This window comes from Xiphias gladius, chromosome 2, assembly GCF_016859285.1.
Source record: "Xiphias gladius isolate SHS-SW01 ecotype Sanya breed wild chromosome 2, ASM1685928v1, whole genome shotgun sequence".
Taxonomy (NCBI): domain Eukaryota; kingdom Metazoa; phylum Chordata; class Actinopteri; order Istiophoriformes; family Xiphiidae; genus Xiphias; species Xiphias gladius.
In genome coordinates, this window is record NC_053401.1 from 4,585,469 (window position 1) to 4,613,448 (window position 27,980).

A 27,980-nucleotide genomic window follows, 5' to 3' on the forward strand; every position below is an offset into this window, starting at 1 on the left:
ACTGACGGACTGATCTCAATCTCAATCTCGACTTTTTTTTTCTCCCAAAATATTCTGACCTCTTTTCTCATACATTTTCAACTTTATTCGAGATAAGTTATGAATTGTTTTTTTCTCAAAAATATGTGACTTTAAGATTTTGTTTTTTTAAATATTATTAAATTTTTTCCTAAAGCTTTTACTTTACAGTAGAAAAATAATTTAAGAAATATATGATCACTTTTTTCCTCATGAATTTTTGACTTTATTCTCAAAATACTCTGACTTTTTTTTTCTTACTATTTCAATTTTATTCTCTGAATCACTGATTATTTTTTTTCTTAACAGTGGCCCTAATATTCTGTCATAGTTTGCTGATATTTTATGATAAATTTAATCAAAAAATCAAAGTGATTCTCCCAAACGTTTCTTCATTTAAATTAACGTTTAGACTGAGGTAAATCTGAGGGATCATAAAATAATTACGGGGATTAAAAGAAAAAAGTACAGAAAAATATTTGTTACACAAAAAAATATGTAATTTTTTTTTGGACTTTTCTACATTTTCCAGTTTTTTTTTTTCTTTTTTGCAAAATACTGGATTCTGTGGTTTCTTCTCTAAAACCCTTTCAACTGAAACAATTTAAGAAAGAAAAATAACTGTTTGGCTGCTCACAACTAGAAAGGCGCAACCATGAAGGGGGCACGAACAGACTTTTTCTAGGGACGCCTATTAAAACCCAGAATCATATAACAAGAGTTAAAAAAAAAAAAAAAACAACACCGAAGAATCTGATATTTACTGTTGCTGACAAACAGCTGCTGACACCTCTACCTTTAACCAACAATTGAAGGTGATGTTAATGAGCACGCTGGCCTGGACTGAGATCGATGGTCGCGTTTTAAATTGGCAGGTGCCTCTCACCTCTTGTTTTTCTTCCAGAAATAACATGTGAGGGAGATGAGCAGCACGGCCACGAAGGCTCCGCCGCCAACCCCGACCTTCAGCCACAGAGCGATGGCCTCGCAGGCGGAGGAGCTTCTGGGAGGCAACGAAGCACCTTTGGTGCACAGCTTTGGCTCGTTCCATACATACAGAGTTTCCTGGAGAGAGAGGAGGGAGAGAGATGGAGAATTTCTATCTAAAAATATGCGTATTTTTTTTAATTTTACATCCAGGAATTCCAATAATTGTCTAAACCATATAAATTCTGTCAAGTTAAATCATTCACACAGGGACCCAGCAAAAAAATCAAACCAGCACTTTCTGATTTAAGGTTATAATAAATCTGAATCCAGTATTAAATCAACACATCGACCCAGAATCCTTGTGAATCCCTTATTGAATCAGTTGAGGTTAATCGTTCGATCATTTTACTGTGAGTGACAAAGTTATAGGTAAATCAGACAATGTGTATCATATATTTGCTGTTTGGCTAAGTGACGACCTGCATGTTTTGTACACTGCTCTTTTATAATAAAAAAAAGGCATAGAGAGCATCAAGATTTGATAGAAGATTCATTTGACTTGTTGCTTAATGAATCAGAGTATTTTACAAAGTTGTAACTGGTTTCCAAATGGAACCTGCTGGTGGAAACACAACCCTGGTTGGATTAGTTTTAGTTTAGGGTAATGTTACAGATTGAATGCAGGCAGCAGCAGACCTCCATAGGGTCAGTAACACAGATGTGTGCTGTGATGTGTTACCTGGACGCCTCCCTTGCATGCTCCCTCTATCTGGTGGTAGTCGTCCTCGGTGCAGCGGGGACAGGCGCTGGCGCTCTCCCACAGGAAGTGAAACGTACATCCATCGCATGTTCCTGCAGGACAGGAGCTGCACAAACACACACACACACACACACACATCAATCCACAGATTTTCTTTTAATATTCTCGTACGTAATCTAATTCTTTACGTACTGGTATGACATATAGTATTTTCATATCTCATGATATAAACTTCTAATAACAAACATTTCTGTCCCATTCTATTAGTCATTCTATTTGTCATTTTACGTATGTGCAAAATAAATTTCTATTTTTATTCATATTATATTGTTGGTTTTATCAGTTCACACTCATATCAACTGCTCTAACAAAAGTACCCAAAAAAAATGAAATTCTCGCATGCCTGTAAAAAATAAAAAACAAATTTCTGATATAATCTAAAACACATTCTTTCGCTTCATGGCACATACACATGCAATACCACATTATCGCTTACCTGGGCACGGAGAGTTCTCCTCGTTCAGACTTCTCTGGGTTGCAGCGGACAGTGATGACTGAGCTCCGGCCCTGATCACATGAGGCTGTTGCCTGGGTAGACCTAAAAGAAAAATCACTGTTAGGACATCGCGCAACAAAAGACATACACAGCCTCTGTCTCTGTCTACCATTCTGGACCTGTAGAAGAAGTTGATGTCTGGAACGTCCATCGAGTTTTCTGGGAAAAGATCCGGTTTAGCGTTCACGCCATTCAGGACGGTGTCCACTGTTGCTCCTGGGAAAAGAAAAACGGAGACAGACTCGTTGAAGCCAGCACTACCGGCTGTTGATCGCAGAGCCACGTACTGCAGGTTGACAAGCGTCATACCAATGAAAGTGTCTGCGAGGCTGATGGACTGGGAGGAAATGGCCATCCTGAAACCCCGCCCGTCTGCTGGTATGATGGTTGATTGGCAGATGAAGCTGTCCACTGAGTTGACGAACTGAGCCAAGTCGCTCTGGTCGTCTTTGCTGGACACGTCGGTGACGTTATCTGTGCAGATAGCGGCTCTCTTCCCCTGCAGCGGACGTGTGCATGCAAAGAGCATGAAAATGATCTGTCAGTTGCTACGGTTACGCTTGTTATTTCCCTGAAACTTTTTCTTCTATTTATCACACTGGGCTGGCACGTGTGCATGTGATTAAATTTGATTTCTTTTTACATTTTTCACTATTTGATCTTCAAAACAAGAAGTTGGAATCTGTCAGTTTGTCCTGGAGCTGGAATATTTAATGTAGTCTGGCGGAGATACGGCCACAGTATACCTACATTTCTAGAGCTGATTGAATGGAAGATGGACCTTTAATTACATAGCTAATTGACCATGTTTTTGCATTTACAGAATATGTTTCTGAAGTTTAGAGCGGGCTTGAGCCTGCATGAGACTATAACCAAAAATATTAATTCGTACAGAATTTGTATGGAGAGCCACTTGAGGTTAAACTGTGCTATTTTAGGTATGGTCATACAGTAAAATGTCTTTAAATCCAACTTTAAAAGTCCATTCTCATTTAAAGTACATTTTAAATTTTAGGCATTAAAGTAACGCTTTCATAAGGGACAATAAACCGTGAGTGCAACAGTAGAATAAGCCTCAGTTCTTACACTTAACACAACCACAAATAAAATGCCCAGTGAGAGGGACGGTAGGTCAGAGAACAGAAATACAGTAGGATCCAACACGAGAGACAAAAAGATAAAAAGATAAAACAAATGAGAGTTATAACAGAAAAGGTGTAGATTGAAATAGTAACTGGAAGTGTAGCTAATATGAGATATTAAGTGCGTGTGTATTACCTCATGGCCACACAGGCTGATGTTGAACAGGTGAAGGTACTTTGTGCCTTTAGAGGTGAAACTCGGTCCGATGGTGAGCGAGGCCACTTGGCTCAGAGGGCTGAGGTCAAAGGTCAGCGTGCGGTTGTTCTCGCTGTGGGAGAAGGAGCATTTGCTGTAGCACCGAGAGTGTTCCTGAAAAGAAAACGCATGAGCTCTCAATCCCTAGCTTGAAATTACAGCGCATGCGACATGTGGACAGTACTATGGGCTGCTCATTAGTTCAGATTATGATAATCAATGCTGCTTTGAAAATGAAATACAAAACACAAATTAAACAAACACTAATATACTGTATCAGTCTTAGTAGTCTTTGGTGGCCCCTCCTGGATTTCCAACCCCAAGGTGGAGAAAGACTGGCTTAAACAAATTACCACGTCAAGAAAGCCAATTTAAGACTTTTTTCTTGAAGCGGAGATCGTGTGTGGTTCATGTTTCGACATTCACCATTTGAGAACTGGATTCTTTTGTTCAACGTTTGTTTACAATAAAAAGATTTTTGTAGAAAAACATATTTAAATACCTAAAAGTAAGGTTCCAAGAAGTTTTGTTACGGTATCACTGTCAAAACTCAGGAATCATAACAGAACTAGTGTCAAAAAAGATCAAATGATACCCAGTCCTGACCCAGAGGATGTCTCTCTACCTTGTTGCTAATACTTCCAGGTCCACATGCGACACACGCGTCCTGTCCATAGGTGTGTCGTCCCGCCAGGTACGTGTTGGGCGGGCACTCCTGGCATCTGTTGGTTTCTCGGTCTATGTAAAAACCAGCGGGGCAGGGAACACAGGAGGAGCCGGCCCGCTGGGAGTTCTGGGGGACCAGAGCGCAGACCCGACACGCCGACGCCACCCCATCCAGGACGTTGGTCACACTGATGGAGTACAGCTTCACCATGTCACTGACATAACACCGCACCTACAAACACACGGAAACAGGACAAGGAGAGAGAAACATAGGCTAAGGTATATAAGCTTTACACGAGGTAGTTCAAAAGCGCTCCACAGACATTTAAAGTTTAAAAGAGACTGAACAAAAGAAACTGTGAATATGCAACAAAGTTGGAGTTAATACCGATATAAAATATGAAAATAAAGACATAAAATCAAAATAAAAGTGATAAACAAAACATTAGAGGGCAGCAGAAAAAAAGGCAATCAGAGTTGGGGCACACTTTAAATTTTTGCTAATTAAAACCTAAAATTTGCTAATTAGCACTAAAACCAAAGAACAGCTGAGGCTGAGCAGTACCTCGTTAGCTTTTCAGGTTTTTGGTCATATTTCCTCGTATTTCTTTGCTTTGTTCCAGTTAAAATTTTGACCTCATGGCGCGAGAGGAAAAGTCAGGGGATCAGCAAAATTCTTACAATTCATCCTGAGGGGACTGTGAATTTCATGGCAATCCATCAAAACGTTTGCCGAACATTTCGCACAAAACCTCACGGTGGCGCCTCAGAAAATGTCAGAGGATCACAAAACCCATTAAGATTCATCCTCTGGGGAGCCTGAACGTCTGCACCAAAGTTCATGGCAATCCATTCAATAGTTGTTGAGATATTTCAGTCTGGACAAACCAAGCGGCCAACCCGCCATGTGGCTAGTGTGGCTACAAACATCAGTGCTTCTCAAGTAGCTGACAACATAACTGCCACTCGTAGTAAAGAACAACCACATGACTATTAAAAGCTTTAAAAGAATTAAGTTAAAGGGAATTAAGTAGTTTGTGTGTGTTCACTCACATCTAGAGCATGGTTGGTCCTCTGGAAGGCCCATGTATATGCGACAGAGGCGTTCCTGGTCATGCTGTGTGAGAACGACTGTTTCCCCTTACTGCCTTCCCATGACTCCACCACCGTGGTGCTCTTCCTGTTCACATCCTGCAGGGAGCATCACAGCAAACAACAATTAGATGGGAAAAATGTGGACTGGATTACTGAAAAACAATGTGCACAACGCTGTAATGAACTGGACCATCCGTCAACACGACCCTAATAACTACCTTCTGCTCCAAACACACAGTCACAAACATACACGCACAGTCAAGCACACACCATCATGAAGTAGAGCTCACAATCGGCGGAGCAGATGGTCTCGAACACAAAGGTTATCCGGCCAAACTCGCTACCGGTCATCCCTGAAAGTGAGGCTGGGACCCTGCCACAAAACAGGCAGTAGATTAGTACGTACACTTTGAACATGATCCCACACACATGTTCACTGTACTGACATAGAAATACCGTATTTTTAAAGGTTATTTTAGCAGGCAACTACTTCCTACAAAACCCGTTTTTAGAGACGATGACATCTCTCTCTTCTCCCTTTCTGAGCTGTCCAAACTTGGAAAGAAAAATCTAAAAAATATCCAGATCTTCCTACGCAGGTTTCAAATAAAGCTGATAGACTTACTTGAAGCCGGGCACATGAAGGCTGAGGATGAGATAGTCGTTATCCGAACTCCCTACTCCGCTGCGAATGTGGTCCCCTGCTACCTCCCATCCTGATGAAAAACAGAAATGATGCTCTCACATTGTACCTAACGATTCTGGATTACGGATTCGTGCATATACGATGTTATTTCACGTGCATTATCCAGAACTGGCCGGGTGCCCGGGAAAACAAGTGGGATCTGTATGTGAGCGCCGTCTTCACGTGGACAGAAGACGTAGCATACAGAGAAAAATATGTCATCACAGGGAGCATTTTATGTGCATTTCCTTGACAACTGGGGAGAGTCCATTTGCTGACGAAGATCATGTGGCATGGTCGAAAGCTACTAAATGGACCTTGTTATGAGACTGATTTTCTCTTGAGCTGTTTCAAGGTCAAGATACAAATTAGAACCTCAGACTGTGTATGGGTGTTGGACTATAATATATGGTTCAACGATATATTTCAGCTAGTTAGTTGATAGTTAGTAGTAAGTAAGTAGGTTAATAAGTTACTTAGTTACTTAATAGTGGGGTAGATTGTAGGTAGGTTGGAGTTAGTTAGTAGTTAGTTACTTAATTACAGTAGTAGGTAGAGAATAGGTAGTTAGTTAGTAGTTAGATAGTAGTAGTTATGACATTGCAAGTTAGTTGGCACTTAGTTATTTACTTATTATTTATTTATTAGTTAGTTTGTAGGTAGGTAGGAGTTAGCTAGTTAGAAGGGAGTTAGCTAGTAGTTAGTTACTTAGTTAGTAGTTACACGGTAGGGAGTTAGTAATTACTAAATACTTTTACTAACTAATTAATTACTTGGTCAGTTAGCAATTAGTTAGTGAGTTAGTTAGGTGGATAGTCTGTAGCTAGTTTGAGTTAATTAGTAGTTTGTTACTCAGTTAGCAGTTAATCAGTAGGAGGTTATTTAGAGGTTACTTAGCATTTCGGTTTTTAAGAGTTAGTTATTTAGTTATTTACTTAGTATGTAGTTAGTTAGTTAGTTATAATGTAGACAGTAGTAAATTAGTAGTTAATGACTTACTTGTTTAGTTGTTTGTTAGTTAAAAATTGGTTACTTAGTAATTTACTGAGCAGGTTGCTAGTAGGTAGTAAGTTAGGTCGAAGATAGTTAGTCTGTTAGTAGGTGGGTAGTAGTTGGTTTGTATGTAGTTAGTAAGTACTTAATGGCTTTTTCAGTAGGTAGGGAAGACAGTAATTAGTTAGTGAGGTAGCTTGTTTGTTAGTTAGTAGGAAGATAGTAGCAAGTTATCAGCTGGTTAAAGGGGATTTAGTTAAGAGTTAGGTACTCAGTAGATAGACTGTAGGTAGTTACTTAGTAGTTAATTATTTGATTGGTTAGTAGTTAGTTAGAAGTTAGCTGATTAGCTATTTATTTGGTAGGTAGATAGTAGTTAGCAGAGTTAGTTAGTTAGGAACTACATTTTCAGAATAAGCTGACAGAAGGGAAAAGACATCAGAGACATGACTCTAAAAGGGAAAAGGTGCGGACAAAAATATTTAATTTTGATGCTCTTTCCACTTTCCGCTGTTACTGCGCTCACCGTTCATGTCGTCACATTTGGAGTTGCCCACGTTGAAACAGGAAGTCTTCATGTTGGAAGGCAGCACGTTCCACCACTTATACTCGTAGCCTAACACTGGCTCCGTACCTGCAAGGCACTCAGCACACGCTAGCGCACACACAGACACGCACATGCACACACACGCACACACAAAAGGCTTAATTTAGATACTACACATTTTCCTCCCTGGTACAACATCATGTTTGCGCAGGAACCATCTTTTCAGGAGTGGATTAACCAGCTCGGTCGCCTCTTTGGAGCAAATTTCTTTCATAATGTAAAGACAGGGGTGATTTTGTGCCCAGATGGAGACGCTTTTCTGAAGCATATGAAGTTACTCCGATTGAGCAGATACCACGAGCGAGCGTAACAGGAAGCCAGGACTTTGAACAGAGGGTGTTGAAGATAAAACAATAGATTTCAGTGTTTTATAATAGACCAGGTGCTATGTAGAGAGGCAGAGATGAGTCGATTCAATGGCCAAGAGAAAATGAATCTGCAAATTTTCTGATAACTGATAAATCTTCAAGTAATTTATCAAGCAAAAATGCCAAAAAAAAAAGTTGCTGGTTCTACCTGTTCAAATGTGAGGATTTAAAGCTTTTATTTGTCGATTATGATACATGAGTGAAAATCTTTGGATTTTGGTTCATTAAAACAAGACATTTGAACACATCACACCAAGTGATCAGTTGATCAATTGAGAAAATGACTGGCAGATTAACTGATAATGAAAATAATGATTTTTTGCACAGCTAGTGCTATGGAAACGAAGACCTTTAGTATTTGTGTATAGGTACTATATGTATGCATTTGTATACTGCATATACAGTCTATATCCAGCTATGGGTGCGTGCAGCTTTACCGTTGGTGCCATCGGAGTGGGTTCCAGGCGGGCAGGGCAAACAGGTGGAGTCGTTGCTGTTGTAGTAGCCGGGGTTGCAGGGGGGGCAGGGCTCCCGCTGCCCCGTTGCAGGCAGCTCCACAGCCCCAGTGATGTTCTCCACGCAAATTTTTGGCTCCACCCAGCGGTACAACACCTGTGTCTGTAGCCGAAAAAAAGCCACAGAGGAAGAAAGAAATGCACCTGGAGTAAAAGTTGCTGAGAGAAATAAAAGTAAAAAGGAAAATAGAGCTTAAAGTAAATAAAAACAAACAATACCAACAAAAATAGAGGGATGTGTTTCTTTTCTGTTCTTGCAAAATCATCACTCTCACTCAGCTCTTTCAAAAATGTGAATCAAAACGTGCCAAGGTCGTGGACGAGCGCCAAGGAAGTTGATTTTGGATCAGGTGACACGCAAAAGTGTTCACTCAGCCGTTCATCATTATCCTTTCTCATCACATTGTGAGACTTCTCCTGTTTCTGGTACAATGCCCTGAGAGAGCTGACTAAACGTCTTCACTGTTCATTGTCAGTTTAAATGTTATGCTGCAAAACTTTCGATAAAACAGGCGGCATTATCGTCCTGTGCGGGTAAAGAGGGAGCTCAGGCAATTTACGGCATAAACTGCTATATGTTCTCTTGTTAAGTGTAAACAAACAGCTGATTGCGTATTAAATATGAAATCGATCATGGGTATTTGTTATTATCTTGTATGTACAGGATGTACTGAAAAGTCCAAATTATTCCAAACTGTCGAGTTTCAGGTGAATTGTTTTACTTTATTTGGGTAAGTTTACCCAGACTTCCAAGCTAAAAAACAACTAAACTTTCAACTAATCTTTGTCAACTTATGAAAAACTACCTTAAAACTCTTTTTTTCTGTTTGCCTTTCGTTTATACTTGACAAAGTGTTTTTCTAAGTATGTGTGTCTGTCCTTGACTCGGTTAGAAAGGAAAAGGTGAGGGTGCGTGTGACGTGTGAAACGCATGGACGCTGCTGACCTTCCCTTCGCTGTCGCAGGCTGTGTGGATCTGGAAGTAATCCTTCTCTGAGCACGGTGGCCTCACTTTACATTCTGCCCATCCCTCATCTGAGAGAGGAGTGAAAAAGCAGTCACAGAGGACAATGCAACAAAACGAACCTCAGAATGGGATGCGGGGTCGATCCCCTCCACCAGATTTTCACTTTACAGAGGAGGGCTATGGGTTAACAGCAAAATTAGCAGAGCTCAGCCAACATAACATAAGCAGACCAATCAACTTATCACAGACATATTGCTATCATCGGGTATGTGTTGGCAGATATGCAAAATACAAATCGTAAATCATAAATGTTTTAAAGGCCATATCTTTTCTTTTTTTATTATTTCTACTTACTTATTACTTTTAATGAGTTAAGTTTTACTGCGCAAAATTTCCCATCATGTTATATTTACAGTTGCTGTCCTAAGTTGACAGTAAACAGCATAATTCGGCAACACTTTATTTTAAGTCCGCCTGCAGCATTTCCAAGCACTCTATAAACATGTAATAAATGGCTCGCAACACACTGTCGTGTAGCGGTGAGCAGATCCCGTGCCCTCATCCTGCGGATGCTCCATAAGTGGAGGATCACAGGCTAATGCATGATAACATTGTAATGACTGACAATATAGTCAAAATTAAAATATGCCTTCATAGGAGAAGTTATCATGAAAAATAATGCACGTTCATAAACACTTAAAAATGTCCTTATAGCTGTGTACAACTACATTATGGAGTGTTATAAACCATTTATCAAATGTTTGTATAATCTCAAATAGGGAGACTTACAGTAAAGTGTTAACCAATATTCAACTGCAACATAATCTCCTATGGTTGTCAAAAACCTTTAATAACCAAATATTAGAGATTAGAGACAAAAGGTTTTGTTGGAGTAAAAAACCATTCACTTATATATTTTTTTATACATAGTATATTAAACAAATCCCAAATGAAACCAACTCTATTAACCTGCCTTAAACTACCTATTAGAAAATGTCTCTATTGGTCTGTATATCAAATTAACTTAAAAAATATATTAATAAAAAGAACTCCTTTAGCCATTGATGAGGGATGCATGCGTTCTCAGCATAGAAATGGGTCCATGTGCATGTGTCTCTAAAATACCAGCGATAATTAAGGAAACCGTCTCGAATATGTGAATGTGTGGACGTGAAGCATTAAAAACGAACAAGGGGTTTGGTTGACTTTCCTTAGATTTATACAGATTTAAAAAGTTCCAATTAGTTCCAGTGAGTTCACTTCCAGTTTTTACAGAATTTGATAGATAACACCCTTATTCAATTATGAAATAAGCTCCCTTAGTGCATATATTTCTCACAAACCTTTAAAAGCCAAATCTGAGAGGTCAGAGCCAAAAGGTTTGGTTTATGTCGTGTTTGAGTAAAAAAAAAAAAAAAAAGCACTTTTAGCTTTTATATCTTTTTGTTTTTTAAAAACAAATTTTACTCTTATTATTATACCTCACCAGACTATAGAGTACCCACCATTTCTCACCGGACACAACTAAGCCAACAACGGGAGCGCGTCCCGTATGCTCGTGCCTTCGTGAGACATGCGTACATACGTGAGTAGTGGTGTTCGGGGCAGGGTGTACAGGAGGACGCCCCCTTCACGGAGTAAGTGTTGCAGGGGCACGGCTGGCAGGACGAAGAGCCGGGGGTCGCGCTGAACCAGCCGGGTCTGCAGGGAAAACACTCCGATGTGTAGGCTACACCTGGAGACACGTGACGTACGAGCGTGTTTGGTGGCAGCACAACATGCACACACGCTTTTTTTCTAACTAGGAGAGATCCTGACGGGGTTTTTTCCCAAATTTATCACACCCATTGCAAATGTCAAACGGCATAGTTCAGTTCTTGCGCGTCTTATTAAGCCTCACCCTCTATTTGGATGTTCTTGAGCAGCACAGGCTTAACCATCTTCCCTCCCACCAGGATGCCAGTGGTTCTCCAGTACAGGATGTTTGTACCAGACTTCAGACTCACCTGAAACAACAATGCACATAGTGAGCCACACACAATCCATAGTACTGTACTAACCCACGCACACACACAAAAACACACACACACACACACACACACACACACAAAAGGCAGAGTCACATCCTCACCGTGTGTGTGTCCCATTCTCCAGTGCTGGTGACTTTAATCCACTTCTGGTCCTCAGCCTGGGCCATTTCCTGACACTGCTCATTCTGGACCTAAACACACGTTAACGCAGTAATTATCACCCGCAAGAAAAAAATCTTTTCCGAGCAACAGCCGCTGCTCTTTACTCATCCATAGTAACTTCTACGTGTTAATTTGATATTAAAACAGTTTAGATATGGGTTGTGTCTGGACAAAAGCTGCAGCTACGGGATATTTTGAGAAACCTTTCAAGTGGCAAAATCAGCCTGATATATTGGTGAATGAATTCACATGTATCAGTATATACAGGAGGATGTACAGGAGGATGAGTTGTAGGATGCGGTTTAGAGGCGCTTACATAGAACTCAAAGAAGATGTTGCTGTCGGGGTACTGGTAGGTGAAGGAGACAGAGCCCTGTTTCTCCAGATGGACGGCGTAAACCAGTGACACCGTACACTCGTCGCGGTTCGACTCCAGATACACACCCTGTGGCGTCCAGGATGAGCTGCAACAACATCAAAACACACTCAGCAAAAAAAAAAGAACATGGCTGTATATCCAATTTAATACATCTGTGCTCATCTCCCTGTTTCTCTATCCAACCTGTGGGAATAGTGGGGTTTTGTGAGTGTCTGTGTGTCACCTGTTACAGGCCTGAATGTCCTCTCCATTTGGCCCGGGGTCCAAGAAGCTGGCCAGGCTGGTGAAGCCTGCAGGGATGGCGTCCCACTGGTCAAAACGGAGGCCGCTGCCCAGAGAATAGGAGCCGGCTGCACAAGGCGTGCACTGCTGCGTGGACATCTCTAGAAACTTCCCCGCCGGACAGGAGAAAGCTGTGAGACAGGGACAGGAGAGGAGGGTCATGTTGACATGTGAATGTACACAAACACACACACACACACACACACACTGGCAGCACTCACAGCAGTCTGTTCCTCTGGTCGGAGGCGGGAGGTCTGAGCAGGAGCCTGAATTGAGAGGGATGGCGACTCTCCATCGTGACCCCGTGCTGTCACACTCTGTGTACTGGTAGTAGTAGTCTGTCTGCACAACACAAATACAGATATGAACACACACACACACACAAAGATCAATACATCAATACATGTTTCTGTGTTGTCAGCCAGGCCGGTGCTTGGTGGCTGGGCTTGCTCTTGGGTTGGGAACATTTTGGTTCCAGACTGAAATATCTCAACGACCGCTGGATGGATTGTTTCGAAAACTCGTGCAGAGATTCATGGTCCTCGGAGAATGAATGGTTCCCACATCTGTCCTCTAGCCCCACCGGCCGGTCAAAGTTTTTTTTCTCGCTTACTCTGTGAAATATCTCACCCTCACCTAGACGGATTGGCAGAAGACTTTCACCAACTGTTGGGATGCGCTGCCATTAAACTTGCTGGTGTGCAGCCAGACTGCGTCTCCCTCCAGTCACGTACGACACTGGACACGTATGCCTTCGCGCGAGCATGGAGCGTCAGACAAAAGCCGGTCATGTGAAAGGGAACGCTGGAGATCGGAGGCGTTGTCAGGGGCGACAATGGTGGCTGACCCCGGTCGCCATGGCAACCGACCGCCGGAGCAGTAATGATCCGTTAAGGGCAAAGCAGCAGGTCATCTGCACAGTCGCTTCTTACCGAGGGCTGCCGGTTGTGACATTAGCCTCAGCAACTGAACCGACTGAACACCGGTTCAGTGTTCAGCGTCTTGTCCAAAGCAACTGATGATGAGAGCTTCGAACCTCCATGGGAACAACGCGGGGCCACATGTCCCTCTGATTTTCATACTTTCGGTCTAAACAACCTTCACCAGCTTTATCGTTTAGACCCAAGTACAATTTTAAACAAATAAATAAATACTGAATAAGTAATTAGTGAGCTTTTAGGGGGGGGGGGCACTAGCAGGCAGGCTACGGGGCCTTCGGTCAGAGCGAGGCTGGACGTTTTCCCCCTATTTCCTGGTCCTCATGCTGGACTGAGCTGCCCGGCCGCCGCCTGCATCTTCATACTGAACGGATATGGGACAGGACAGCGGCGACACGTACCTACGACACGAGCAGTGTGTGGAGTTCAGCGTGGTGTCTGGGTGTGTCGCGGTCGTGGGCAAACGTTTGGGTAAATGACACATTTTGTTGATTTTTTTTTTTTTGACGGGGGGGGGGAAAGAGGTAAACACAACCCCCGGGGCAGCAAACGTTAAAGGGCGTTAAAAATGTGCCTGTCTTTTCTTCACGCGTTAATGCACCGTTACTTGTCATTTCATCAGCTCACAAAACAGGAAGAAAAAAATTAAACAGTAATTGTGGCGTGTGCAATGGTTTGGACACCTCACTAAGACAGTACGTAGTAACTCTCTCTTTGGCATGCAAACACTTTCTCTAGCCGGCCAACAGTCCCTCTATTCTTGAGTTCTTGAGTTTTGACCCACTCTTCCTTCAGATCCCTTCAGCTTCTTGTAGATATTCTCAGGCGGTGCTGTCTCAAATGCGGTATAAACACTAAGCTGTTATGTAACCTCGCACCGCTGAGTTTGGTCAGAGATTTTGCAGCCTTCGCCGAGTCCGACCAGTGACGGTCGAAGATGCAGTTTCCCAGAACTTCCCCCGGCCCAGACGAGGGTAAAACCTGTGGGAGAGCTTTTGGTTTTCAGTACCAAAAAGTACCGGACATCGGCCGTGACGGAGCAGCGAGATTAGTGCCCATCTTTTTTTTTTTTTTTCCCGAGGTCCACACAAATCCCGCAGTCTCACGGCGCAGGGTTTGATCCCGTCTCCCCCTCTCCGCCTTTCACCGGTCTCCACGACGACCAGCGTGATTCATCCGAGAGACCAGAGAAACACATCAGCCCACGTCCTTTTTATTGCCCCCCTACTGTCAACACATTACCACGGACGGCACCAGACCTCCGGTTTGTCCATTTACACGGGAACAGGCAGCAGGTGAACCTCAGCGCAGGTTGCCATGGTGCATGTTAATGAGGTCGTCTGCCTCTCACATGGGAATCCACGATTTGCCTGTTTGCTTGTGTGTGTGTGTGTGTGTGTGTGTGTGTGTGTGTGTGTGAGTGTTTGGGGGGGGGCAGCATGACTTGCCATGTTTGTGGCTGCAGAGAGGTGATTAGTCATTTAGAAGAGCTCGGCCTTATCTGTGCTGCGCACACAAACACACACACACACACACACACACACACACACACACACACACACACACACACGCACACACACCCTACACCTGCAAACCCTTTCCTTTCTTTAATCGGCCGCTACTTAGGTGTCGGAGCTCTGCCGATTCGTCTGCCCGGTGGAACAGCAGGTTCGGGGGAAGGAGGTGGAGGTCTGTCAGAGCGAGGCTTTGGGGGCTGCAAGGATGTTGCATTGGAAGTGCGAGGCGAGCTCCACGCACAGGCCTTGCGGCTTTAAGCCTACATATAGTGGTTAAAGTGATTCGGAAATTTTGATGAAATTTAAATAACTGTTAGTTGCTTCTTACCCAACACAAGACAACGTACAGAACGTCCACAGAGTGAGAGAGGAAAGCCCATGTCACGATACCACTGGGTACCACTTTCTGATGAGGCGGCATTTATAAGGCTTTGATCAATCGCTCTTAATGGTGAATAAATCATTCATCATGATTCTAGAGATCAGATATAAGACATTAATAAGAATAACTCTCGTGGAAAAGCGCTGCAGGACATCTGGACCAAACTCCATTTATAAAACAGCTTATTAACATTCATAACTGCAGACTTGGTGGCTTGCAGGGGTCTCCCTAATGAATGTAAGTGCTAGCAGAGTGTCCTGCTGGAGGAGGATTTTCCACAACCTGGCAACCCAAGAGTTGTTGTTGGTGTTTATGGCTTTTAACTGACCTGCAAAGCATTGGTAAACGATTCATCAACCTTAATCAAGACTCTGATTACAGCTTATAAACCCTTGTCAGAAAATATTAATAATAATAATAATAATAATAATAATAATAATAATACACTATTCTCTCAACCTTCAAGGAGCCCTGAAAGCGCCTGAACCCGAAATCTGAGAATCCCTGGTGTAAATCAAACACACAGCCCCAACCGAGTGTGACGCTGCACACCGCATCCACACTGTAACCCCGGCGGCACGGCCCGGTCCCCTCCCCTGCTCAGCGGGTAATCCCAGGCGGGCTGGCCGGCAGGAGGCTGCTCGGAGGTGGAGGGATGGAGGCCAGGCAGACGGCGTCATCTCGCGATTTAAGCCGATCGGCGGCGCGGGGAGGGTCGTGTGCCCTCGCGTAGATCCAGAAACCGCTGATCCAACGTACGGCAGCCGGAACGCGACTTGTAGTAATGGTGTTTTTATGGTGCATGAGAAACAACCTTTTTGGATCTAATCGGTTTGTTTATTCCCGTATGCATGGCCATTTTCTCGACTTGATCAACGCATTTAAGTAGGTGGTAAACAATCAAAATATCCTCATGGCACCAGTGATAAAAAAGAACCACGGAGACCCAGATTTTTGCCTCTTGAAAAGAAACATCTGCTGCACAGATATGTTTTGAAGTGGCATCGGGATATTGAGAGATAAAAATGATAATAATAATAATAATAATAATAATAATAATAATGATGATGATGATGAACAGTAAAGCGCACTCACCTCATCGCACGGCCGCAGGTCTCCGTCGGCGGACACGGACGATGTGAGCGCGGTGATGATGAGTAAAAAGCAGCGGGGGGACCGGGAGGCCCACACCTGCTCCCGCATCCTCAGCTCGGATCACAAGCAGCCGGCTGTCCGCCGCCTGGAGCCAGACACATGAAACGGGCCGAGCGGTGAGGGTTTCTGCGGGGGCCCTGTCATCGATGCGCCTGCCTGCCTGTCCCTCAACCTTCCTCCTCCTCCTCCTCCTCCTCCACCACCCACACCAGTGTCACACTACACAGTTGAATCAAGTCACTTCCGGCCCCACCTTTCAAACTAAAACTCTCCTGTTATTCCTAGAACGAAGCGTGAGAAAAAAGATTTGATGTTAGTATTCTTATTCCCTCTTATTATTATAATGTTGACTATTATCCTTTTATTATTTATTAGAATTCCCTGTGTTTTAATTGGCATAACTTTATTCTTTATTTTTTTTGGATTCTGCAGGCTTTTAAGAAATGAATTTCAAGAAGTTATATGTTTTTTTTTTTACCCAGTTCTAACATTAAAGTGGTGTGTGTTTTTGTCTAACAATAATTGCTGAAAGGATTAGCTGATGAATAAATGTCCCGAGCGACACAAAAACTCTGGGCAACTAAAAAGGCCAGTCGTTTGCTGATCCCAACTTCACAAACTGTGAGTTGGGTTTTTATAGTAGACTCGCTGTCGTTGAGAATAACTCACCTCTGAGACATTTTAAGGGGAATTTTCAGAACTCTCTGATGTTTTTACTCACAAATCGGCTAGTCCCTCAAACAAGTGACTGATCCTCAGATTAGCCAGTGATGAAAATAATCACCAGTTGCAGTCTTAGTCCTCACACCTGACTTTTCCTCGAGTTCAAATATTTTCAGCTCTATTCTTTTCTCTAACTTACAAGGCACCGTGAACATGATTAAAACACAAATGTTACCCTTTGATGGACTTGTAACCGAGTTACTTTAAAGCTAATTTTCACACTTATACACATTTCTAGCACATGGGCTCAGAATTCATTCTGTGCCCCGCAGTATTTCTCTGCAGAAACTGCACTGCTAGACCTCCGTGTCACAGAATGAAAAACCATAGGCTGCTAATAACAAAACTGGGTTGGCAGCCAGTTATGTTTCATCATAAAAGCCGGAAATATTGACAACAACAACAGTGTTGTATGATTAAATCCTCCACATCACATTTGAGAAATCCCCCGGATACTCAACTGCGCATCAACAGACACCGTTGGGTCTTCCTGCTCTTATTTGGGAGGCACCGCCGCCTGTTTCCGTCCGTCGGACCTTCGGTAACTTGACTCGTCTCCCCGGCGCCCGACCCTCTCCCAGACGGTGACGCACCGAGCGCCGTGGCAGCCTTCATCCTGATTGACGGCCGGCGACGGACGAGAGGAGCCGCCGAGCTCATAATAACTTTGCACCGATAAGAGCAGCGAGAGCCGGAGAGCACCGGCGCCGACCCCGCGTCAACGCCGCACGCGAAGCGCTGTGGGCTCGGCCGGGAAGGGGTCTAGGAGTCCAATTGTAATATTTAGCACCCCTTTGCAAAAATATGAAAATCATCCTTATATGTTGAGGCATCAGTAATAATATTTCCAATGCAATATTTGGTTAATATAACACTCTGAATGTTGCCATTTTGAACAATTTGCACTTTTGCTGTTGACACTTTAAGTACATTTTGCTGCTAAGTACTTGTGGGCTTTTATTTGGTAAAATTATGAATAGGATAAAATAGGACCTCTACTTGTAATGAGATATTTTTTACAGTGCAGTATTGTTACTTTTACCTAAGTAAAAGATCTTAATGTTTCTTCCACCTCTGGCCACTTACCACCAAAACTTCTAAACCCACAATATGTTTCCTGAGGTTGAGATTTTTTTTTTTTTTTTGTTAAATTAAAATAATAAAATTACAAAAGAAGATTCTCTGAGCCTTAAGTCAAACCCGTGACATCTGAAACTTTTACTGCCCGACGGAGTCCCCGTGAAATGTTCAATGGCTGGTTTTAAACCTGGTCCGTGTGCAGATGTTGTGTCCTGGAGTCCCTATCGTTCAGTTACCGGAACCAAAAGATCACAGGCCAGATTACAGGTGAAATGTGAGACGTACGGGTCACGATTTCCGTGCCAGTAAACATTTGCAGATCTGGATAAGATGTCAAGGTTAAGACTGTGCCAAAAATGTGGTTGAAAATCGAGGCTTTTTTTTTTTTTAAGATGTCTGGGTTATGTAGCATTCTTTCAACAGCATTTAAATGATCATATTTCACTGTGAAGCAGCACCAAACTACATGTAGAAATACGGCCATTTAAATGCCACTGTTATATATTATGTTATGTAAAGCTGAACGTCCAAAAATGCTCAATTTTCAACCACGTTCAACCCAGTTTTAACACAGACACCAAGACGTCTTACCACCTTATCAGTACTTAGTGGGTTTGTCTAGTACATTATTGGGATTAAACACATGACAAACCACTGCCGTGCATTTTTAATCGGTGTTGGTGCGTCTGCCCTCACCAGTACAACACCGGGGTACGATTTAAAGCGCAACTAAAATCCGGGGTAGCAGCATTTTCCAGAGCTTGATCGACCACAGAGCAGATCAATACGTAACCAAGTGAGTCCTGCAAATGTCAACAGTTTCATGGCAAAATTAAAACACTGTTTTGCTCATCTCTGTAAACTACTAAGGTAATATTTGTTTTGTTTTGTATTATGATTGTATTTACTTTTCATGCTTCTTCTTCTTCTTCTTTCTCTATTGATGTTTTCTACTTGTGGTATTGATTATTCTGTCTCTATTATGTGTGTGTCTTTTTGTCCTTGTGTAAGTATATATTTTAGTATAGATTTCACATTACACAATAACAATATCTATATGTGACAGCATTTAAGTACGTAGTGAAGCCTTGGTGCACGAGTCTTTGTTGGTTTTGAACGTGGGCCACTATGGAAATAAGAATTTTCGGCTTTATTTTTTAACGCTATTTATAATTAAATGTAATTTCTGTCTTCACATGTCAACGTCCCGTGCTGCCCTGAATCTGATGTTTTTATTTTTTTTTCTTGGGTTTTGTGAATATTTCTACTAGTGTATGTTGATATTAATGACATGAACTATTCCTCCATTTACCGGCAGGTGGTAGCAGCAGCTTTGCAATTAAAAAACAAACAAAACAAAACCGAAAAAAAAAACTCACGAAGAAGAATAAAACCGGGATATGATGTAAGTGCATAATCAAAACAATTAAAATTTGACAGCTCGACGTCGTCCCGCGAAAGGTTGACAAAATGCAATGGGAAATGTTACTGTCACGGTCAGAAATAAACTACATCATCTAGCCAACGTCTTTAGAGCCTGGGGCGACTCTTTATCGGACTGTCGAGGAATGCTAAACCGAGGAAAAGGCTCTTTTGGTTAGTTTATCTAGTAGCTGCAGCGGCTCTTCTCCGGCTAGCTGGTTAGCTTCCCCGGCTAACGAAAGTTACTCCATGGTGATCTATGGGTTGAACATGACCATATATAGACCGGCCACAGAGCTCCCTCGCCGGTGAAATGTAAACTGTGACTCGCTCAGGAGGCCGACAAAGGGCAAGCAAAAACAAACCTCAGCCCGAAGGAAAATAAAAGACACCCAGCGTGCTAGCTTCACCATGTCATCTGACCAGATTATTGCCATCGTCATGGATGACAAAATCTACGAGGTGAATAAAAAGAAGCTAATAGAGAAGAGCGACTATTTCCGCGCACTGTACAGCTCTGGCATGAGGGAGTCCACGGAGGACTCGGTGCAGCTACAAGGGCTCAGCGTCCCCGGCCTGGAGCTGGTCCTGGAGTTCATCAACACCTCCAAAGTCCAGGTTGTCAACGAGACTCTGGAGGACCTGATTGAGACCGCCTCCTTCTTACAGGTCACCTCCATCCTCAAGCTCCTGACCTCGGAGATCCGGCTGGACAACTGCGTGGAGCTGTACAGCCTCTCTGAGGTTTATGGGACTCATGATCTGCGTAATGCTTGCCTCAAATACATGAGCTGCTACTATCATCCCATGCTGAAGCGGCCTGAGTTCAGTGGCCTCCCCTCTGCTGTTAGAGACCAGGTCAGAGAGATGCGCATGAAAGGCACCGCCACCCTGATAGCCATCGGAGACTTCACCTGTCTGTCCTTGGACGTGCCTGATCAGGATGAACCCTGGTCCATGTTGAGGTACGGAGAGGTGGAGCAGCGCTGGAAACCGCTGGCAAACAACCTGCCTACAGACATGATCAACGTCAGGGGATACGGCTCAGCTGTCCTCGATAACTACCTGTTCATAGTCGGTGGTTACAGGATGACGAGTCAGGAGATCTCCGCTGTGCACTGTTACAACCCCAGCAGGAACGAGTGGAACCAGGTTGCTCCGCTCAACCAGAAAAGGTAGGTGCAGATCCACAGCGCTGCGCAAAAGTTTTAGGCACTTCAGATGTTTTGAGTCTTTTCCATCACGCAGTACCATCAGGGAGGCGTCTGATCGGCCCCGAATTCATTCAGCAGCCTGACAGCGAGCCCAAACACACAGCCGGAGTCATAAAGAACTATCTTCTGTGACAGGAAGGACGAGGAGTCCTGGCAACAGATGGTCTGGCCCCCACAGAGCCCTGAATCTCAGCGTTATGGAGTCAGTCTGGGATCACATGAAGAGACAGGAGACACCGAGACGGACTAAATCTTGGAACAACCTAGCTGAAAAGTGGCTTGAAAAACTTAGCTTTTCGTTTTCGTTTTTTTTTTCTTTTCTGTTTACTGTACTTTGTACGAAGTTATTGACAAATCGAAAGATTCGAAAGCATTCTCACTTTACTTTTAGTGCCTAAAACTTTTGCACAGTGCTGAGCCTACTCCCTGTCACAGGTCCGTTGTCTGTCAGTGGTTCGTTGCCGTCATGTTTCACTCACTGTGTTCTCTTCTTCAGGTCCAACTTCAAGCTGCTGGCGGTACAAGGGAAGCTGTACGCTGTAGGAGGCCAGTGTCTGGGCACCGTGGAGTGTTACAGCCCGGAGCAGGACTGGTGGACCTGTGTGTCCTCGATGCCCGACCCGCTGGCTGAGTTTTCCGCCTGTGAATGCCAGGGTATGATCTACGTCATGGGTGGATACACTGCAAGAGGTTAGTGTACGTCAGTTGTTACCAAGGTGACAATGGACTGAAAAAGAGGTGTTTTTCACTTTTTCGGTTACATTTTAAAGCGGCAACATATCGTGACAAATGATTCAGGTGGTACAGGCGGGTTGTCCGTGAGTTGCAGGGTTGGTGGTTTTATCCCTGGCTCCTCCTGTCTGCATAATGAAGTGTCCTTTAGCAAGGCACTGAACCCTGAACTGCTCCAGATGAACATTCCAGCACCTTACATGGCATCTTCACCACAATCGTTGTTTGCGTGTGGGAGGATGTGAGGCATTGTGAACCGTTCTGTTCTCTGTTCAGGTTAAAAGTGCCTATTTACCTATTTAATTGAGGCTCCAACTGAGGATTATTTTCATAATCGACTAGTCTGCCTGTTTTTTTCCCCGGTTAATCGTTACGTCGATAAAAAAAGATAGAAACAGAAATAAATTGTAAATCCTCACATTGGAGAAGCTGGAAACAGAAAATGTTTGTCCTTTTAGCCTGAAAAATGACTGAAACGATAAACTGTTAGCTGTTTCCATCCTCAAAATCAGAAATGTTTTACACAGAAAGTAGGGGAATGAAAGACACAAGAAAAATTATATAAGCAGATTTTAACAATATTTTTAACCAATGACAGTGAATGAACATTGAAATCTACCTTGACCCACTGCTGTGTCCTATCTTCTGTTTATAATCCCATAAACTGGCATTGTTTTGGGGGATATAGAAACTTCAGCCGAGGCCAAATTACCAGTGATACCATCACTGCTTTGCATTGTGGTGTTTGCCTCCACCTGTTATTTTCATAATTGGGACACCTTACTGTGTATTATCTTAAGTTATATAACGTCAATTATGAGGACTTTGGCAGTGGTGGGTGCGCAGGATGTTACAGTAGTTATTAATTCCATATTTTACAAGTAATTAGGTCATCATTAACTGATCAACAGAAAATTAGTCATCAACAATTATGATAATTAATTAATCTTTTTCAGCGGAAAAAGCCAAACATTTGCTGGTTTCAACTTCTCCAATGGGATGGTTTGATGATTTATTATATCGAATATGATAGTAAACTTAACATCTTTGGTTTTTGGGCTGTTGTTTGAACAAAACATGCCATTTCAATACATCTCCTTGGCTGTGGCTAGCATTTTTTCATTGTCTTCTGACATTTTATAGACGAAGCAATCGTCCATGAAATCGTTTAATCGAGAAAATAGTCCTTTAACTGTTGCTTTTTTTTGACTTTAACTTGTCCTTTTTTCTGTGTCTAATAGATAGGAACACAAATGTCCTCCGTTACTGCCCCACCTCTGACACCTGGACGGTGTTTCGGTCCTGCTCGGCACACATCCGCAAGCAGCAGATGCTCTCAGTGGAGGACACCATCTACCTGGTGGGCGGCTACACCCACGAGCTGGAGGCGGGCCGGAGGCAGCGACGTCCCAGCCAGACGGAGGACGTACTGACGGTGCAGTCCTACAACGTCACCACAGGGGAGTGGATCCAGCTGAAGGAGAACACGTCCAAGTCGGGCCTGAACCTGACGTGCACGCTGCACAACGACGGCATCTACATCATGAGCCGGGACGTCAGCCTGCCCACTAGCCTGGAGCACCGCGTCTTTCTTAAATACAACATCTTCTCCGACGCTTGGGAGGCCTTCAGACGCTTCCCGGCTCTGGGACAGAACATGCTGCTGTGTTCGCTTTACCTCCCCAACATGCTATGATTGACAGGGCTGATGGGAAAGACTTCAGTGGACACTAACAGATAGTGGAGCCTGTGCAGCATTAATACAGGCCAGTGTGTGTGGCTTGCTTGTTCTTGCACAGAATGGGGCTCAATGGCATTAGTGGGAACAGTGTCTGGTTGCCAGGTTGAACACCTCGTGACCTCTGTGCCTCCAAAAAAAAAAAAAAATAAAAAAGCACTACATTGTACATACTGATACTGCTGTGGATGCAAATACAAAAGCTACAATGACAGGTATGAAAGCGATGAAGCGCCATGGCCCGTAGGTCAACAGCATCATAACAGCTAGCCCCACTTTGTGCCTCTCATGCATTAGTATGAAAGTTACAGTCAAATCACAGTGGTGATCATCCATTTCTCTGAAAATAATTACCCAGCAGAGTTTGAAAAACCCACTTACGGCTCTTCTGAAGGTTTTTCCTGAATCCTCAAAGACTCTCTTAGCTACCTGGATGAAAAATATTCTGCATACAGGACGATGAAAAATTTTTTTTTTTTTAACCAGTTTCCCAATTTAAGACTCTTGTTTCATATCCAGATGCCATACTAATACATGAGAGGGCACAAACTGGGGCTACATAACAGCATGCTTTTAAATCTATGGGCCACAATATTCCTGATGTTTACACTCCAAATATGGCATTTATGTACATGCTCATCCATAAATCACTATGAACCTTACAATATCTCAGAAACAAAACAAACTTCTCGTCTTTATGTAATGTACATAGCAGATAATCATGAAAAATGGCTTTGGTTTTACACTGCCAGTTTTTAGAAGTTCCATGAAAGTTATTGCGTGGGATGTAAAGTGGATCAGAGGGAGCTTTATGTGTTGTATGTACACTTGCACACTTGTCTTATTTTCCAGAGATACACTAAGCAAAGCTTAAAGCGCAATTCCATGAAATGAACGATGCACATGTGCCTTCTGCAACCTCAGTTAATAAAAACTTGACAAAAAAAAAAAAAAGCACAAAATGCAAGACTATGCTACATTGCCAGCAACTGACCAAAACCGCTGTGTTTTATTTTCCTTTGTGCAGATTTTGTTTTCACCAAGGTATTTCTCAGTTCCTTGACTAAATAATGGCTGTGTGCAGATTTGAAAAATAAGCCTCAAAGCAACATTTATTTCTTAAACTCTTTTGGTAAGTTTTGAGTAAATGGCGCACTTAAAATGTTTGATTTGGTGGATTTCAGCTTTTCTCTGCATTACTGACCTGTTTGACAGTTTGGAAATTTAGGTCATGACAATAAAGATGATGTTCAGGGGTCTGTTTACATGTCCTGTTTTTGAATTCACTTTCCAACAGGTTTCTACTGTTTTATTATTCCATATTCTGCACGCCTGGTTTTGGCGCCCAGGAAGTTTTGGCGCAAAAGACCCGACCAATCTGGATTTGTGTTCCCTCAGACCCCTCGGGGGGGTCGCCTGCCGGCTTGTCACATTATGTCGCCCCCTGTAGGGAGCTGAGGGGGCTGTACTTGCCAGGGAGATGACGCATGTGCAAACAGTTTACGTAGAGGAGTTCATTGTTGTACAGTTGTCCTGTGATTGTGTAGTAGAGGTTCGAGAGGCTTCAGGACAAACTGGTGTAAGAGTTTCCTTTCAATATTATTGTTTACTATCCCACAGCTTTTCCACATTTGTGGAATAATCAGAGACTGGCAAACATGTGGTAAAAGGTTATCAAACTAGTCATAAACAACTGAGTACATCAACAAATATTCCTGCTGAATAATTAAAATTAATTGTAAAAAGAAATAAAAAGCCTTGTTCTTTACCTCCATCCAACCAGTTGATAAAATTATTCAATTTAATGTAATTTTCCTAGACTTGTACTGTTTTGTATGGGAGATGTGTGGAAACCACTGGAGGTCTGTGATATGTATCTAAGTAGACCCCAATAAAGGGAGGAACAGTTACATTTTTAATTTATTGTTTAAGGCTTTGTTTACCAAATTATGAAAAAAAAAAGAGAAAGAAAACAAACACAAAATAACATGTATTTTTTAAAGTCGCCTCAACAACTGTTTAGCCAAGCAGAGAGTTTCGGTTTAAATCCTTACACAGCGGTTTTCACTTAATCTAGATCATCGGACCTGTGTGGGTGTGTACAGACTGTATTTGAGTTCCACCACGGACTAATGAGAAATATGGGGTTTTTTTTTTGTAATTTGGGTGAAAATTACAAGGTGACCCTTTAAATTACAATAAATGTATAGGAGAATGTATAAACCTTATTATTCTAATAATGTTCACTGTCACCAATGTTACGCTTCTCAAATACATATGGCTCAGTGCAAGCAGATTAAGAATTCAAAACTAACAAACGAAATTGACAAGACATCAGTGTTTTTTTTTTTTTTTGACTACTCATGTAATCATTTAGTCTATCAAATGTACGAAAACAGCAAAAAAAAAAAAAAAAAAAGATTTTACAATTTATAGTAAAATAAAACAGGATAAACAGCAAATCCTCATATTCATAAAGCTGGAACCGTTGAATATTTGGTATTTTTACTTGAAATCCTGACTTAAATTATCAATCCATAACCAAAAATGTTGTTGACTCCAATAAATACCCTCCCACGTGTGTCCAAATCATCAAATATGCCCTAATACATTTCTCTTTGTTTTGGGTATATTTGTAGTACTGTCAGCAGTTTTTGAATATTTCACCAAGTCGTCCGATACCGAGGTCTATTTAAAAAAAAACAAAAACAACAACATAGCTGAAAGATACCGTGTCTCTCATTTTGTGGCTGAGACGTCACCATCACTGATCTTAATCGCGACATAATGCGGCTGACTTTCACATCTACAGAGCTGTGTGTGTGTGTGTGTGTGTGTGTGTGTCCCTCTGTGGCTATAGAATGCCACCTGAATTCAAAATCCAGCATGTTTGTGCAGGATGTGAATACTGATGCGCGTGCGGCTGAAACATCCAGGTAGAGGGAAGAGAGGCGACCAGCAGGGGACAGCACATGCTTTTTAAACCTCACATTGTCTCGGCAGGCGTACTGTATTTTCCACTTCACCTTCACAAGGACTCCCTCCTTCAGACAAATATTCTATATTTTAAAAAAAAATGCTCTTCCATTTCAGCTCTCTCTTTTGACATCATCATACATCTTCTGGAAAAAAAAAAAAAAAAACCCAATCATTAAATGCCCCGACAAATGGGAGTTTCGCATAAAACCTTCTGTACCTGTAGGCTGAATCATCAGTGTTACAAAAATGTGTCATCATCATCATCATCATCATCATCATCTGAGGTCACGAGCACAGATGGGGGGTTATTTATAGCGTTTGGTGGTGTGGATGGATGGATGGAAGAAACTGGGTTCTTTAATTCCCAGTGGCTGCCACATGGGAGGCAGAGGAAATCGATTGTTGCCATCAGTGGTCCAGATTGATCCTCTGTGCGGGGTCAGATCACAGTGATCTCTCACACCTCCACAGCAGGGTTACCGAGGCCAATCACTGCTCCGGGGACTAATACTGCAAACTGTACCAGGCTTAGAAACAACATACAGAAAGACAGACTGTGTGTGTGTGTGTGTGTGTGTGTTGCAACGTCACTTTTAAGACCAAACATCGCCGAGAACACGTCTAAGTTGATGTTATACCTCAGTTAAGAGGCTGAGAGTTTTTGTTGATTAAAATTGGAGTGTAAAGGTTTCAAATATTGTAATACATTGTTTGCATTTTCATTGTGTTTGCTCAGCTGAGAGTCAGCTGAGAAAATGTGATCTGTATTCGCACGTGAGCATGCCTCTGTGTGGAGTGTGTGACGGAAAGAGGTGGGCTCTGAGGAGAGTGGGGGGGGGGATATGCTCCTGAAAACAGGGATATGAGTGTAATACAGAGCGAGAGAGAGAGAGAGAGAGAGAGAGAGAGAGAGAGAGAGAGAGAGAGATCCAAGGACAGATGCACTGAGGGGAGGGGAAAACACACACTCTGTCACACCTTCCCCACAGCCTCACACATCCTCTGCAAGAGACAGAACAGATCTTGACATTGTGAGGAAGATGCATGTCTACATGAGAGGACAGCACATGCATCCAGGACAGGACAATAGCTCCTAAAGCTGCTGAGACAAATACATGCCAAGGACTACAAACAGAGCGAGAGCGAGAGAGCGAGAGAGAGAGAGAGAGAGAGAGAGAGAGAGAGAGGGAGAGAGAGGGAGAGAGCAGAGCAAGCCCAGAGGGAAGGGCAGCGGCATTTCAGAGAGGGCAAAACAGGCCGCAAGAGGCAATATTTGCAGGCTTATTCTGTTGCTAAGGACCTTTAAAAAGGATCTAAACAGCAAAACCAAAGAACTGCCTTTTGGGGTTTTTCTCCTCCTCTCTGCACACGGATATCCACTCTGCCTCTTGCTGTCTGAAAGAGAGCTCCCAGTGCTGCTGCTCCTGCTGCTCCTGCTGCCGCGAGGTTACAGTCTCCGTGCTTCTGAGACCCGCTGCTCTGTAGCCCGAGACCATGAGTGAGGCGAAGAAAGGAGATCTAGCCATCCGGGATAAAGCCATTCTGCACCAGCAGAGGCGCCTGAAGCAGGCCACTCAGTTCACGCACAAGGACTCAGCTGACCTCCTGCCCCTGGATGGGCTGAAGAGAATGGGCACGTCCAAAGACTTGGTGAGTGGACTTTTAGACAATCTAAAGGAGCGCTTGAGGCAATCAGTTCGTAATGTACTTTGTTGGAGAGGCTGTTGTCTGCATTGCCACGTGTTTAGT

The 27,980-nt window shown here is 43.0% G+C and overlaps 3 protein-coding genes across 6 annotated transcripts in view; 2 read left to right on the top strand and 1 right to left on the bottom strand.

The window, feature by feature from the left end:
* The window catches only part of LOC120797495 (endosome/lysosome-associated apoptosis and autophagy regulator family member 2-like), an 18,459-nt gene extending 2,052 nt beyond the window's left edge, over nucleotides 1-16,407 (bottom strand). For 2 of the 4 annotated variants that reach the window (XM_040141209.1, XM_040141200.1), the window contains exons 1-20: nucleotides 16,284-16,407; nucleotides 12,573-12,693; nucleotides 12,293-12,482; nucleotides 12,007-12,154; nucleotides 11,630-11,719; nucleotides 11,399-11,504; nucleotides 11,084-11,233; nucleotides 9,478-9,566; nucleotides 8,454-8,634; nucleotides 7,568-7,696; nucleotides 5,989-6,079; nucleotides 5,634-5,736; nucleotides 5,322-5,459; nucleotides 4,228-4,500; nucleotides 3,543-3,716; nucleotides 2,574-2,763; nucleotides 2,384-2,480; nucleotides 2,205-2,306; nucleotides 1,688-1,814; nucleotides 905-1,083 (exon numbers count right to left, since the gene is read on the bottom strand). In XM_040141209.1, the coding sequence (XP_039997143.1) occupies nucleotides 905-1,083; nucleotides 1,688-1,814; nucleotides 2,205-2,306; nucleotides 2,384-2,480; nucleotides 2,574-2,763; nucleotides 3,543-3,716; nucleotides 4,228-4,500; nucleotides 5,322-5,459; nucleotides 5,634-5,736; nucleotides 5,989-6,079; nucleotides 7,568-7,696; nucleotides 8,454-8,634; nucleotides 9,478-9,566; nucleotides 11,084-11,233; nucleotides 11,399-11,504; nucleotides 11,630-11,719; nucleotides 12,007-12,154; nucleotides 12,293-12,482; nucleotides 12,573-12,693; nucleotides 16,284-16,391 (2,786 nt within the window). In that variant the 5' untranslated portion in view covers nucleotides 16,392-16,407. Of the gene's footprint in view, nucleotides 1-904; nucleotides 1,084-1,687; nucleotides 1,815-2,204; nucleotides 2,307-2,383; nucleotides 2,481-2,573; nucleotides 2,764-3,542; nucleotides 3,717-4,227; nucleotides 4,501-5,321; nucleotides 5,460-5,633; nucleotides 5,737-5,988; nucleotides 6,080-7,567; nucleotides 7,697-8,453; nucleotides 8,635-9,477; nucleotides 9,567-11,083; nucleotides 11,234-11,398; nucleotides 11,505-11,629; nucleotides 11,720-12,006; nucleotides 12,155-12,292; nucleotides 12,483-12,572; nucleotides 12,694-12,987; nucleotides 13,501-16,283 lie in introns of those variants that run through there. The other 2 variants (XM_040141228.1, XM_040141219.1) reach the window with 2 other exon arrangements.
* A 3,164-nt stretch (nucleotides 16,408-19,571) lies between these two features.
* Nucleotides 19,572-24,206, top strand: klhl42 (kelch-like family, member 42). Its single transcript, XM_040141242.1, has 3 exons — nucleotides 19,572-20,743; nucleotides 21,279-21,472; nucleotides 22,756-24,206. Exons 1-3 carry the CDS (start codon nucleotides 19,980-19,982, stop codon nucleotides 23,208-23,210), a joined length of 1,413 nt encoding a protein of 470 aa, XP_039997176.1. The 5' UTR covers nucleotides 19,572-19,979; the 3' UTR covers nucleotides 23,211-24,206.
* Nucleotides 24,207-27,223: 3,017 nt separating this feature from the next.
* The window catches only part of nrip2 (nuclear receptor interacting protein 2), a 31,721-nt gene continuing 30,964 nt past the window's right edge, over nucleotides 27,224-27,980 (top strand). The window contains exon 1 of the mRNA XM_040151922.1: nucleotides 27,224-27,881. Coding sequence (XP_040007856.1) covers nucleotides 27,726-27,881 — 156 coding nt within the window. The 5' untranslated portion in view covers nucleotides 27,224-27,725. The remainder of the gene's footprint in view (nucleotides 27,882-27,980) is intronic.